This window comes from Lycorma delicatula, chromosome 11, assembly GCF_047948215.1.
Source record: "Lycorma delicatula isolate Av1 chromosome 11, ASM4794821v1, whole genome shotgun sequence".
NCBI lineage: Eukaryota > Metazoa > Arthropoda > Insecta > Hemiptera > Fulgoridae > Lycorma > Lycorma delicatula.
This window is the reverse complement of record NC_134465.1, coordinates 1,189,840-1,203,616: the sequence shown is the minus strand read 5'-3', so window position 1 is coordinate 1,203,616 and position 13,777 is coordinate 1,189,840. Positions and strand designations below refer to the sequence as shown.

Here is a 13,777-nt window from a genome sequence, read left to right as displayed (position 1 = left end):
AAATGTGTAATGGTCATCAAAGCTGATCAGTTTTTTTTTTTAATTTAAATAAGCTAAAAACATTCTAGAAAACTATTTTTTTCTAGATATCACTACAAATTTAATAAGGATTTTTTAATTTCTTAAGTTTCTATTAACTCCCACTTGGCTTCAAAGCATAAAGTAATTCAATACATAGAAGAAAAAAAAATAAATTCTTATAAATTTCATAAGTATGATGTGTGAGGAGAATAAAAGAATGAACCAGATCTAATGAATAAATTTCAGAACTAAATTCTAGTGACTGAATATATCAAATGACTAATTTACTTTGTTCAGTTTAAGCAAAGAAGCACTTGTTTTTATTACTAATTTTTCTTCCTATAAATAGTTTATGTATTGACTTCTTAATTTACAGGAGTGACATCTAGTCAGAAACTTATTGCTAATATTAACAATAACAATCAAAATTTCAAATTATTAATAAATTCCACTGATAACGATACAAGGATTACAGAATATAGTTTACATCCAAGCCGGAACTATTTGGCTATAGCTGAGATAGATTATCCAAAGCTGCAATCAACGACTGATTCTATAAAGGTAATATTTCATAAATTACTATTTTTTTTTAAATGAAATTAGTATTGATTTTATTTTATTCAGTACATTAAATGCATTACTGAAATTCATGCCACTTCAGCTTTTTTGTTCTCCTGCTCTCCTGGGTGGCTGAACAATCAAGTATTACTCAGCTCAGGGGAGTGTCCTTGTGACTCTAATGAGCCTACCGGCAGTACATCTGGCATGTTAGGTCAGCTCACTGGTTCCAGATCTTTTCCTTAACCCACCAGGTTGGTCTAGTGGTGAATATGTCTTCCTAAATCAGCTGACTTGGAAGTCGAGAGTTCCAGCGTTCAAGTCCTAGTAAAGGCTTTTATATGGATTTGAATACTATATTGTGGATACTGGTGTTCTTTGGTGGTTGGGTTTCAATTAACCACACATCTCAGGAATGGTTGAACTGAGACTGTACAAGACTACACTTCATTTACACTCATACATATCATCATCATTCATCCTCTGAAGTAACACCTGAACAGTAATTCCTGAAGGCTAAACAGGAAAAAGAAGAAGGATCTTTTCCTTATTTTCATCTTGCCTCTGCCTCTAACCGCTTAGGCCAGGGGCACCCTGTACCTCTCAACATATGCTTTGTTGTAGTTTCCAGGGTAATCTATTTTATGTTATATCTGGCTTTTAGATCCTCCCAACAAGCACATTCACTTCAGCTTGGACATCATCAAGCTTTCAGCAAAACTTGATGCAAATGTTTAATGTGAATATATAAAGACTGCAGGATGATGACTAACAAAGAACAAAGCTAGAAAATAATTTTGGTTTCAAAGTTAACTACAGTATCTTACACCAGGTATAGGTAACTTAATGACTACAGATGATTGGACTTGCAAGATGACTTCTATGGCAATACTCTAGCCTTAATGTTATGCATCTTATTTTTAACAATTTCAACATTCATTCTTCCAAGTTGCTTTTAACAATTATATCACCTTATTTAACCAACCAGTGGTTAACATGATCCATAAAAGTTTGCTGAGCACAGGTTTCCGTAGAAACTACGTAAGAGCTTTCATTGCCTGGAATTCCTATGAAAGAGCTAGAAGCCCAGCAGAAACTGTTGTGTGTTACATATACGCTGACATTTGTTAGAGATATACCAGTTAATGCATAGAATATTCATTTCAAGGAGTCTTAGACTGTTTGGATAATTGGCACATTATGATGTCATATTCAACTTGATTTTAACATCTCTTTTATTCACAGTTTATGTTTATTTTTAAATCCTTTACACTCCTTCAGTTAGTTGTAATGTCTGTTTCATACTCAGTACTCAGCACAGATGGTATTTAGTAGTATTTCTTTACATCTTCTCTCTTTTTTAAATTTATATCAAGACAAAGGTTTCTGGCTTTTGTAACTGGCTTTCTGGCCTTCTTATAAATTACTTTTTTAGCTAGACAGTTTTTTTGTCAGTTTTTCCATAATTTAAATAAAATTAAAAAATAAAAATTGTAAAATAAGATTAACTTAATAAAAAAAAATTATTTTATCTCTTTATTGAATGAACAAAAATCCTGTTTTAACTCAGCCTTTTGATATTTTGTCTGTTTGTGTTTTTGATGCATAGGCAGTCAAACACATTTTCCCATTTCTGTGAAATTTGCATTAATAAACTTCTGCTTGACAGAACAAGGTGTTCTATTTAAAAATGATTGTTAGTAAATGGCAGCTGGTTGTAACTCTTATAATTTGAAAGATAAGTCATAACGAATGATCTTATAAACTAATAACACTGGTCAACAAAATTTAATTTTTTGTTTGTTAAATGAGAGTGAATGGCTGATTCTTATAGTATTTTTTATGCGGATTTCATATATGTTAATAGATGTTTTCTATGGATTCAGTTTTTTTGTAATTGAGATCTCTTTTGAAACAAAAAATGTATGATGAATGTAAAATGACAATACATTACATGCATTTTGTTGCATGTAATGTAAAATCTATTTCTTTTGGATTTTCTGCTGTAATTTTCTGTAGGTAGATCCCTCTTTAGATTCCAGTAATAGTTGGCTAACATTTTTGGGTTCTACTTTCCCTTGTATTGTATTAACATTATAGATATTTCCTTGTGAAAGCATTCATCACTAACAGCGCTGAGATTGTTAGGGAAAAAATCCAACTGTGAATGTAAGAAATGGATTTTGGGTGATATGTTACACCCAAGTTCTTTGTAGTTTTGAAGGAGTTCACTCACAAGTTCTCTGTAGTTAATGCTCTTATGATTTCCAAGGAAGTTATTTACCACATTTTGAAATGATTTCCATGCAGCAACCTCCAAGTGATTCAAATATTCTTCAAATACTGGATCACTCATTAGTTTTCTTATTTGTGGTCCAACAAATATACCTTCCTTTATTTTAGCATCGCTTATATTAGGGAATTTGTTGTTTAGAAACAGAAACCTTGCACTACTATGATCCATTGCTTTAACAAAATTTTTGAATAAACCTAGCTTAGTGTGAAGTGGTGGAAGATAAACTTTTTCTGGTTTTACTAATGTCTGACTAACAATATTCTTGTTGGATATTTTTCTGTGTGGTGTGTGATGGGGAGTTCTCCCACTTTCTTGTTTGTGTTTGTTGCTCTCGGTGTTAATTGAGTTGGGTTGATGAAGTGCACATAATGTCGATATCTTATATTTAAATCCCAAAGTTTCTTTAGTGTAATGGTATACAATTTTCCATGGAGTGTAAAGTGTTGCAGAAGTTTTATCCATTGCAGGTATTCAATGGCACTTTCAATCTCCCAGTGCTCCACACTTCAGCGGACTCTGGAAATCATCAGTCAAACTTGTTAAGATTCACATGAAAAGAGTAATCGGTACTAACAGTCTGACAATAGTAGAGTTTACCACTCTACTGACTCAAATCAAGACGTGTGTAAATTCCCGACCCTTAACTCCAATACCGAACAACCCTTTCGATCTTCTTCCTCTAACACCGGCACATTTCCTAATAGGTGATATCATTAGCAGCCTTCCAGAACCAAATTTACAACCCTTTCCTGTAAATAGACTTAATCACTGGCAACAGATTCAGCAACGAGTGCAGTACTTCTGGTCTCATTGGTCCAATGAGTATTTGAACAATCTTCAGCAATGATCACAATGGAAACTACTGCAAGAAAACAATGTGGTCGTCATCAACGAGGACAATCTCCCTCCATTCCAATGGAAAATGGCTCATGTCATCAATATACATCCTGGAAACAATGGAAAAGTGCTTGTGGTGACATGTAAAATTTCAACCGGAACATTAAAAAGACAAATTTCAAAAATATGTCCATTACCAAAACAATAAGTTTATTGTTACATTATGATTTTCTTGTATATTATGTGCATGTTCTACTTTTTTTTTATTATGTAGTCTCATGTATTATTGACATTCATGTAAATTAATTTTATTTTTTGAAGGTGTTCCTTCAAGGTGGGGGACATGTTGGATATTTATCTGTGTACGTGTCTGTGTGTTGTGGGGTGGGGAGTTCTACCACTCCTTTGTTCGTGTGTGTTGCTCTCGGAGTTGAGTTGATGATGTGGACGTAATATCCACTTATTTGTTAGGTTTTAATCACAAAGTTTGTTTAGTTTAGTGGTATAAAATTACCATGGATTGTCAATCTATATAATAATAATGTCAATCAGTGACAGTTACTTTCAAAATGTGTCATTTATTATACAGTCCACTTAACCAATTTATAACAAGCAACCAGTTCTTCTCTTCTACAGTCAGTACCTCTCTCTTTGGCTACTGCCCTGTTATGTAATGAATTTTCCTATCCCGGCTGTCCCACTTGCACAAAAAGCAACAGAACATAGTGTATCTGCTATTACTTTTAGATTTCCACAAATATGCATAAATATTTCTCATACTGAATCCTGCTCAGAACAAGTTTCATATTTTCATAAGACTCCTTCATGTGAATAGTGTATACTAATGAAATTGATGGGTATTTATTTCCAATGTAATGTAAATCTGCTTTCAAAAAACTAAGCTTTGACGAGTCGATAAAAAGTCGCCATTCGTCAGGATGGTGCATACGTCCCAAAGCTTCCAGAGTCCACATCATTACAGTATACTAAGATTTTGTATTGAGAGAAAAAATGTTCTAATTCTGACTGTCTGTCACAGAAAGCACTTATTTTAGTGTTTGGTTGTAAAAGTGATCTTTAAATATAATCCTTATCATTAGTCAATTATATCCAGGTCATAGGAAACTGTGCTTATGTTACTACTAATATAATAAGTTTATTTTACTATCAGCTAAACTGAACACAAATAACACTAATAAAGATAATTTTTGTTTCCTAATGTGCGATACATGATTGTAATCCGTTTTTTTATGCTGAAAACCAATATGAACTCAATCTTTCTATCACCCATCATTTTTGAAAATTTTTTAAATTTTAATTAAAGGATTATTTTCAACGTATAGTTAGCATTTTAAGCTCCTATATTGTATTTTTTTAGCTCATTTTTTTATTGTTTAACTTTGTTAACATAATTCGTAAACAATACTAGACAAAGAATTAAATCATATCACATATTATGACATCATATCTAATACTGAAGAGTGAGCCTTCATGGACAAGATTAATCATGTCTGTGCAGATCAAAACATGTAGCTGGATTTAGGAATGAATTAATTTTGTTTAGTCTTACTGCTGTAAGTTTGTTAATAGTGCAGTCATAATGCCTTGAAATTGTGTAAATGATGTGGATGCCTTTTGTTATATATGTGGTGAGTTTACTGTAAAATCAAATAGAAAAAACATGACACCTTTAATTAAAAAAAGCATATCATTTGTACTTTCAGTCTAAAATTGGTGATCAGGACAAGATGTGGGCTCCTCATATAGTATGCAGTAATTGTTCTGTATATTTAAGAGGATGGCTGAAAGGTACACGGAAGGCTTTGCCATTTGGTGTACCTATGGTTTAGCTGAACCAAAGGATCATGTGAACGAAGGATTGTTACTTTTGTTTAACAAGTGTGTCTGGAATTTCTAAAAAATCTAAACATACTGTAAATTATCCTTCATTGCAATCTGCAATCAGGCCTATACCTCACAGTGAAATTATTCCAGTTCCTGAGCCACCTGTGAATGTATGTTTCAAAAGCAGCAATGAAGAATGAGGCAGTATTGAAGAAGACAACAATGATTTTGATTTCGAATTATCTTCCAATAAGCCACATCTTATAACACAAGGTGAATTGAATGATTTGGTTAGGGATTTCAATTTATCAAAAAATTAAATGAACAAAAAAAACATATAAAGTTATAGCTATTTTGTTAGGCATGTAGTAAGGCTATACTAAGTACATGTGTTTTCTTTGCGAATGGGACAGCCGAGCTTGGGATAAACATAATGTTACCAAAGAGTGGAAGAAATGAGACAACTTAACTCCAAATGGGAAAAATATTATTTGTGAGCCCTTAGTTGACCCAAAAAAATATTTTTATCCCCTCTCCATATAAAGCTAGGAGTAATGAAAAATTTTGTAAAAGCTATGAAAAAGGATAGTCCCGGATTTTTGTACATCAGGCAGAAATTTCCGAATGTAAGTGAAGGAAAAATTAAAGAAGGAATATTGTTGATCCTCAAATAAGAGAGTTGGTCAAAGATGATATATTAAAATCGATGTTAAATAATGTACAAAGTGCAGCTTGGGCTTTATTTAAAGATGTTTAAATAAACAATTACCACGATATTATTAATCAACTTCTTAATTCACACAGAGCTATGGGATGTAATATGTCTTTGAAAATACACTTCCTCCACTCATATCTGGATTTTATCCCGGACAACCTCGGAGACGTAAATGACGAACTCGGTGAATGTTTCCACCAAGACATTTCAGTGATGGAAAGCCGCTACATAGGGAAATGGAATACTAACATGCTAGCCGATTACTGTTGGACATTAATTCGGCACGTGCCTAAGGCCATTTATAAAAGAAAAGCATTAGTGAAATCGTTTTAACACAGGTATGACGATGCAAAAATTATAAATTTTACAGATTTTAACTATATTTCCCTTAATTTTTTTTTAATCGTAAAATAAAATATTTTATACTACCATCTCATAAAAAAGGGCCCACAGTCTTCAGTGAAAGAAAAAGAAGCCTCTATACCACTAAAAATGTTGATAATATGAAGGCAGTATAATTTTTTAAATAATAAATTTATTTTGAAAGCCTTTAGTTTTACCAAGCTGTGAAGCTGGATAAATAAATAAATAAATATTTATTTATTCTTTTTATTAACAATATGCTAATGCTCAATTACACTCCTGCCACATCTCCATTCTTGTTTGATAATAAGAAGTATGAATTTTATAAGTTTTGCTAATAGAAAATAAACATAATTAAAAAAAAACCTTAATTTTTTTGTAGATTTATAAACTTGATGGTAAATTGCAAAATAAAATTTTGACGTTAAAACCTCATGCACTGAATTGGTTAGATATTCCTGGACAGTATTGGATATCTTTCATTGAAAATAGAACCACACTTCAAGTTTATCAGCAAAAAGGTAAGTTGTGTTTTTTCAATTTCTAATTTTTATTTCCTTATTCACATTGAATATTTTTATATAAGATCAACAAAATAATTCACCCATTTTCAATCGCTTTTTTACATTCTACAGAATAAATACATTTATCGTAAATTGAAAAAGAACAATAACAACACATTGAGCCAGTAACACTGGCCATTATACTGTTAAGTTGATGCTTTGGATTTTAATTCAAAGACTAGAAGAATATTACTCCACCTTGGTAATCAAGACATCACATGGCTCAACTAACTAAAGAGAGAATTGACTAGTTATGGGTACAACTTCTTTATTATTTAACTTACAGACCCAGCACAGCAACAAGAAATTTCATTTGTTTAATCTGATAAAATTCACTCGGTGGTAAATGTTTTGTAGTGGATTATGATGTTAAACATAAGGTACAAATTTAACACTGCAACAGCAATTCAATGATTAATTTATGCAAGATAATATAGAGGACTAATAAAGTGTAATCAATATCAGTGGAGATTATATTGAAAAAGATTAAGTAATCTTCAAGTAAAAATCTTATGAGTAATTTTTTAATAACTAAATGTAACTGATTTACTGGCTTGATTTTGAGATTGTAAAATGCAAAGTTATTTTCAATAACCCTTATGTTAAACTTACTATATTGTTTCAGTTCTTTTGAAATGACAGTTCAGTAATCCAATACAGGAATTTTGTTTATTTTTATAAATACAGGCAGACATATTTATATTTTGCTATTTTTCTGATCTTTGAGGTGGAGTAGTAGCGTTTCAGTCTTTCAGCTGGGGGGTCCTAGGTTCAAATCTCAGTCAAGTATGGCATTTCTCATATGCTACAAAATTCTCCATTTCCATATTCCCATATACAAGCTTCTGTGTTGAATTAATTCATCAAGAAAACTACATGATATTCTGTCATCAGTATTATTATGGATATTTTCCAAAGTAATGTAATTCACCGATTAGAAAGGGTTTTCAGCAGACTGATGTTTACAAAAAAAAATAATTTACCTGATTCAAATGTATTGTGGAAAACCATGGAAAAAATAATGGAAGAAGATGCTTCAAAAAGGTTTGTAAACTAGAATTCGACCAAATTGATCAAGCAGTTGTGCAATAGTTTTGACAAATAAGGATTTTAAATATTCCAGTAAACAGCCCTTTAATAACTTGGCAGAATTCCTTGGTTTTCCAAATTTTAAAGTTTTTGATGGTACCTTACCCAATCAGAAGGCTGGCAAAATTCAAGCCATAATATTATAATATTTTGTAAAAATAAATTTTTAAGCTAAGGATGTTGATTTAAATTCTGTAAATACTTGGTTAAAAACTATTACTACATTCAGTGGTGATGAAATAGGTTTATTTTGTAATTGCTTCCAGAAAAAAATATTAAATTTTAATGTGAAAAATATGTCAGCAAAAAAATATCAATTAAAGAAGTTGCTACTGTGGCAGCATATATCAGAAATAGAAAAATGTCCATTATTATTAATTGATAAGTTACAGAATTTGAGTTGTTTTGAAAAATATTAAAAACCTATCAGTTAAGTATTAAAGTAACAAATCAACAAGAATGAGTTGTGAGATTTTTGAAGAAGAAATCCATCCATTCATGGAATAATGAATTTAGAAAGGTTAATCAGAAAATTTTGTAACTGGTAGATTGAACAGGGCACATTGATATCAGTTAATTAAAAAAGTTAAAATTGTTTCTTCCCAACCAATAACACATATATTCTACAGCCAATGTACCATATAAAATGTATTCAAGATTATTATCAAAAGAAAGTGTTTTGACTTGCTGAATTTTCCCTTCCAAAAGATTTTTTTTACAGTGCAGTAAGCCTACTGCAAAACATGTGAAATACAACTACAACTGTAAAAAAATAATTTTGACACACTGGCCTTGTTCTAAATCCAGAAATGAAAACTACTTGGATGAAAAAGATAACTTTTTTGTAAGCGGGTAAATCAAACAGTTGAATATTTGTGTAGTCATCTCAGGAAATTGATTAGAATTTTTATGTAGCGGTCAATAACCCTACATAACATTCCAGTAGGACTCTGCAGGCCATTGACGATATTGAAAGGAGAATTATTGCCAGTCCAAAATTGCATACTCCAGCTTCTATGGTAGCTTTTGTTAACAATATTATTATCAAAAGTGTTTTCTTGAGAATAAAGGAGTGAACAAGACACAGAAATTGAATCACATATATGCCACCATCAAATAAATAAATTTTAGCGGCTATTTGGCCAATTTGATCTAATTTCATGACATAAATAAAGATTTTCTAAAACAAATCATAAATATTAAAAATAAAATTGAAAACATTTACGTCAAATCAAAATGCCAGCATTAAACTAATTATTTTATAATATTTAATGCTTGACTAATTATTTTAGTCAAGCATAAAATTTTTCTGGGACTGTCAAAATAACTTGTTTACTTTGAATATTGCTAATTACTTTGTTATATACGAGCATATTGTGTAAATATTTATTTTATTATTTTTATTGTAAATATCGTACAGCATGAGCAACATAAATCCAAACCCATAATGAAACCACTACCCAACACTATTTATGAAAGACTCACACAACTAGCACGACTAGTGGATGTATGTGTTACTACTGATTGTTGCTGCCATTTGTCAGGTGGTTACATGTCGGTGCAGTATATGTTTTGTTACAGTGCAGTATAGTGAGTGCAGTTGTGTTTGTGTAAAATGCCTTATTCAATCCAGGAGAGGATAGCTATAGTTAAGGTTTATATTAGTTCTGGATTGTTTGAAGAATCACGTCAAGTAGTCATTGAAAGATTTTCAAATGCCTGTATCTCAACAAAGAGTATTGTGCACGGTTTAGTTAAAAAATGGTTTACAAGTTTGGTTTTAAATGCAAAACGAATAGGCAATGTTCCGTTAGGACTTCATAGGCCATTGCCGATTTTGAAAGAATAATTATTGCCGGTCCAAAAATATCACTTTGCAAGTTATCCCAACAGTCTACTGTTAAATACACATCTTGTCGTAAAATTCTTCATGAATTAAAATTGAAACCGTACTGCGTTACAACTGTGCAACAACTGAATGAGACAGACAAACTGAAACGACTTAATTATTGTAATTGGCTTCTCGAAAACATTGTTGGTAGACAGATAGACCCACCAAAAACAGAGTTATCTACTTCCTTTGGGGTTACTTAAAAAAGAGAGAGTTTATGCATCTAATCCCCACAATATTGATGAACTGAAGGTGAACATTCAATGAAAAATCAACACGATTGACAAGAATGTTTTGCATCAGACGACTCTCAATATGATTAGTCGGTTACGTTATGGGCTTGGTTTTATGTTGCTCACTCTGTATAATCTGTATAATCTTCATAATGTGTTTTTGCATAAAGCTGTATTGTGCGTCAGAATATTTTGCTCAAATTACATTATTAAGTAATTTATATTCATTATATGGAAAAGAATTGTACTAAATTGTGTAACAATCAATAGAGCTGAATATTGAGGTAAGAGGTATATAAAATGCTAAACACTTATGATATGAAATATCTTATTAGATAAAAAAAAAAGAAATAGATATTGTAAAAGTAACTGTGTAATAGGAATTTTAAGATTTCCTAAATTCTTGCCAATGTACAAACACACTGAGAAAAAATTTTGAAGCTAATTTTTTTAAAAATTGTGTCTGCATAAAAATCGGTTATAAAAATGTACAAAAATTTATATTTTGTATAATAATCTACATTCTGTGTAGATTTCTTGTAACCAATAAAATCTGTTTGAGGGAGCATGAAGATTATGTTGTAAAGCAATGAATTAAGGATTTCTTTAGAGAAATGATTTTCTCTAAAACAACGTAAAATCATTTTACAAATTATTTTACGTTGTTTCTTACAATAGTATTCTAATCAGTCATGTGTTTTCCATCGTTTAAAATATTTAATGGTAAGAAAAATGTCTTCTTTTTCAGATGAAAATATTGAATTTTTAAACATTTTATCATATCGCATGCCATCAGAAAATTTAATTACCGTTACATTACCATATCAAAGTAAACTGAATCAAATACCATTAATGATTTTACATGGAGCTAATATAGTGCGTGTTATAAAAGGAAATATGGCTGGTGATCCTTATAATGGAATATCACCAGATTGTAACATCTGAAAAACAATACAAGGAATAAAGGAATATATTTATAAAAATATATCTTAAAAAACTGTTCGATAATTTATTGAATAATGTGAAAGTTTATAGTATTTATAATAAATAATGGTTTACATAAAATGTGTATTTAAATAATTTGTTTACCTTTCCCAAAAATACTTTCAATAATATATATTATATAGTATATATAATGCATGTTTTATAATATTAAGGTCTACTGTAAAAAAAAAACAATGAACTAAACATCAACCAATTCTTGTGAAAAAATAAAAAAATCCAATCCTCCTTTTTTATTTATAATTTTGGATGTAATAGACATTACATATTACATTAAAAAAAAATTGATATTTTTTTTACCTGTGGTATTATGTAAGGAAATTCATTTTCTTACAAATTTTATAATAATCTTTTTATTCAACTAAAAAATGAAACTTATAGCAACACATTGTATTTCTATATATGACTCACCTGTTCTCATTTGAATACAAAATATGAGAAAAGTCTGTGAGAAAAAAATTTATACTGAAAAAAAACCATGAATTTTATTCACGGTTTTTTCTGAAACCAATATTTTGGAAAACATAAAAATCTAACAATACTTTTTTATATATAAAGTAATATTTCCACTTACCAACAATGTTTAATCTAAGTATGTGAGCGCCTTTGGAGTCACTTCTCCATCATCAGGGATTATTTGAAGTTATTAATTTAATATTCATGTATATAATTTTTTATGTATAATTATAATTAAATTGGAGGTAAAATTGGACGTTCATAATAGTCAATTGGCAATTAATAAAATACATTAATAAAAATGTAACGTCTTGTCTGTAAGATGTTTACAATTAACAAACACTGAAGAACAAAATAAAATTTTTTTTTTCTCGGAAAGAAAAATTGTGATTCTGATAGTATTTTTTCTTCCGAATTCAAATTTGATATTGGTTTTTTCCCATCATGCAAGGTTTCCGAGAGACAGGCATTTATAATTTCAAACAATTTAATACTTTCTGCATTCTTAACTACACAATAATCAAAATTTGACTCGCCTAGAAAGTAAGAAATGATGACTTTCTGCTGTATTTCACCTGTTAAGCATTCCAACAATAATGATTTTGTCATTAGGTGGTGAATGACAACACATTCACCTATCAGATTCGCATTATACACTCAACGTTGCCCTCTCTCAATGATTACTAAATGCAATAGGAATAGGAAAGCCAGTAAAATTTAAAGCGACAACATATATTCAAAAGTCACTATTCAGTTGTACACTTTCCATTGCCCTCTCTCAATGATTACTAAATACAATCAGAATATGCCCCCCGATAAAAAATAAACGAATACGCTCATTCAACTTTCAATTTCCAAGTTTACACTAAATCTTGCAAGCCCTAAATAATTACTAAATTCAATCAGAAGAAAAAAGTTGATAAAATGTAAAACAATGACAACACACATTTAGCTGTCAGTATCTAAGATTACACTTAATGTTCCCCGCTCTCAAATATTGCTAAATCCAATTAGAAGATAAAGTTGATAAAATGTAAAACAATGAACACACACGTTAACCTATCAGTATCGAATTTTACACTTACCATTGCCCTCCCTCAATGATTACTAAATACAATCAGAATACGACCCCTCGATAAAAATAAACCAATAACTACACACATTCAACTTTTAGTATCAACGTTTACACTTAACTTTGCCCGCCCTCAATGATTACTAAACCCAATCAATAGGAAAGTCGATAAAATGAAACAAATGATAACACATTCACCTATGAGTATCAAATTTTATACTTACCTTCTCTATGATTGCTAAATCAAGTCAGATTAGGAAAGTAAAATAATGTAATCCAATGAGAACACACGTTCAACTATCAGTATCATAGTTTACATTTAACCTTGGTTGCCCTCAATGATTATTAATCGTATTAGAAAATAACAGTCGTTAAAATGTAAACCAATGACAACACATGTTCATCTTTCAATATCAAATGTTACAAATTACGTCGCCTTATCTCAATGATGACTAAATTTGAGCGGAATAGAAAATCTGTTGCAAGGAGAAAAACATCCGATTTTTGTACGTGTCTTTATTTTCCAACTGAAAATACAAATCCGATATCATTTCTTCACTAGTTTTTGCTGCTGATTCCTTTGCACTGTTCATTTCTGGTCTAACTGGTTTTGTTACAGGTGCTCCTGAACTTCCGGAGACTATAACTCAGTTCATTTTGAAGATTTGATGAAACAAGTCAGTTGGGGCGAACGCGGGGAAGAAGGAGAATAATTTTGTGGGAGGGGGAAGAAAATTATTTTTGGTCCGAGGGGGTGTTCCCCATGAAACTTGAGGTGGAGGTAGGGAGGTCCGGCCGAAACCCAGCAGGGTTTGGTGTTAGGAGGCCCCTAGGCT

At 30.8% G+C, this 13,777-nt stretch overlaps 1 protein-coding gene across 2 annotated transcripts in view; it reads left to right on the top strand.

Moving 5' to 3' along the window:
* The window catches only part of LOC142332420 (uncharacterized), a 47,252-nt gene extending 35,776 nt beyond the window's left edge, over window positions 1-11,476 (top strand). For both annotated transcript variants that reach the window (XM_075378863.1, XM_075378861.1), the window contains 3 exons: window positions 398-582; window positions 7,018-7,156; window positions 11,160-11,476. In XM_075378863.1, the coding sequence (XP_075234978.1) occupies window positions 398-582; window positions 7,018-7,156; window positions 11,160-11,356 (521 nt within the window). In that variant the 3' untranslated portion in view covers window positions 11,357-11,476. The remainder of the gene's footprint in view (window positions 1-397; window positions 583-7,017; window positions 7,157-11,159) is intronic.
* Window positions 11,477-13,777: the final 2,301 nt, after the last annotated feature.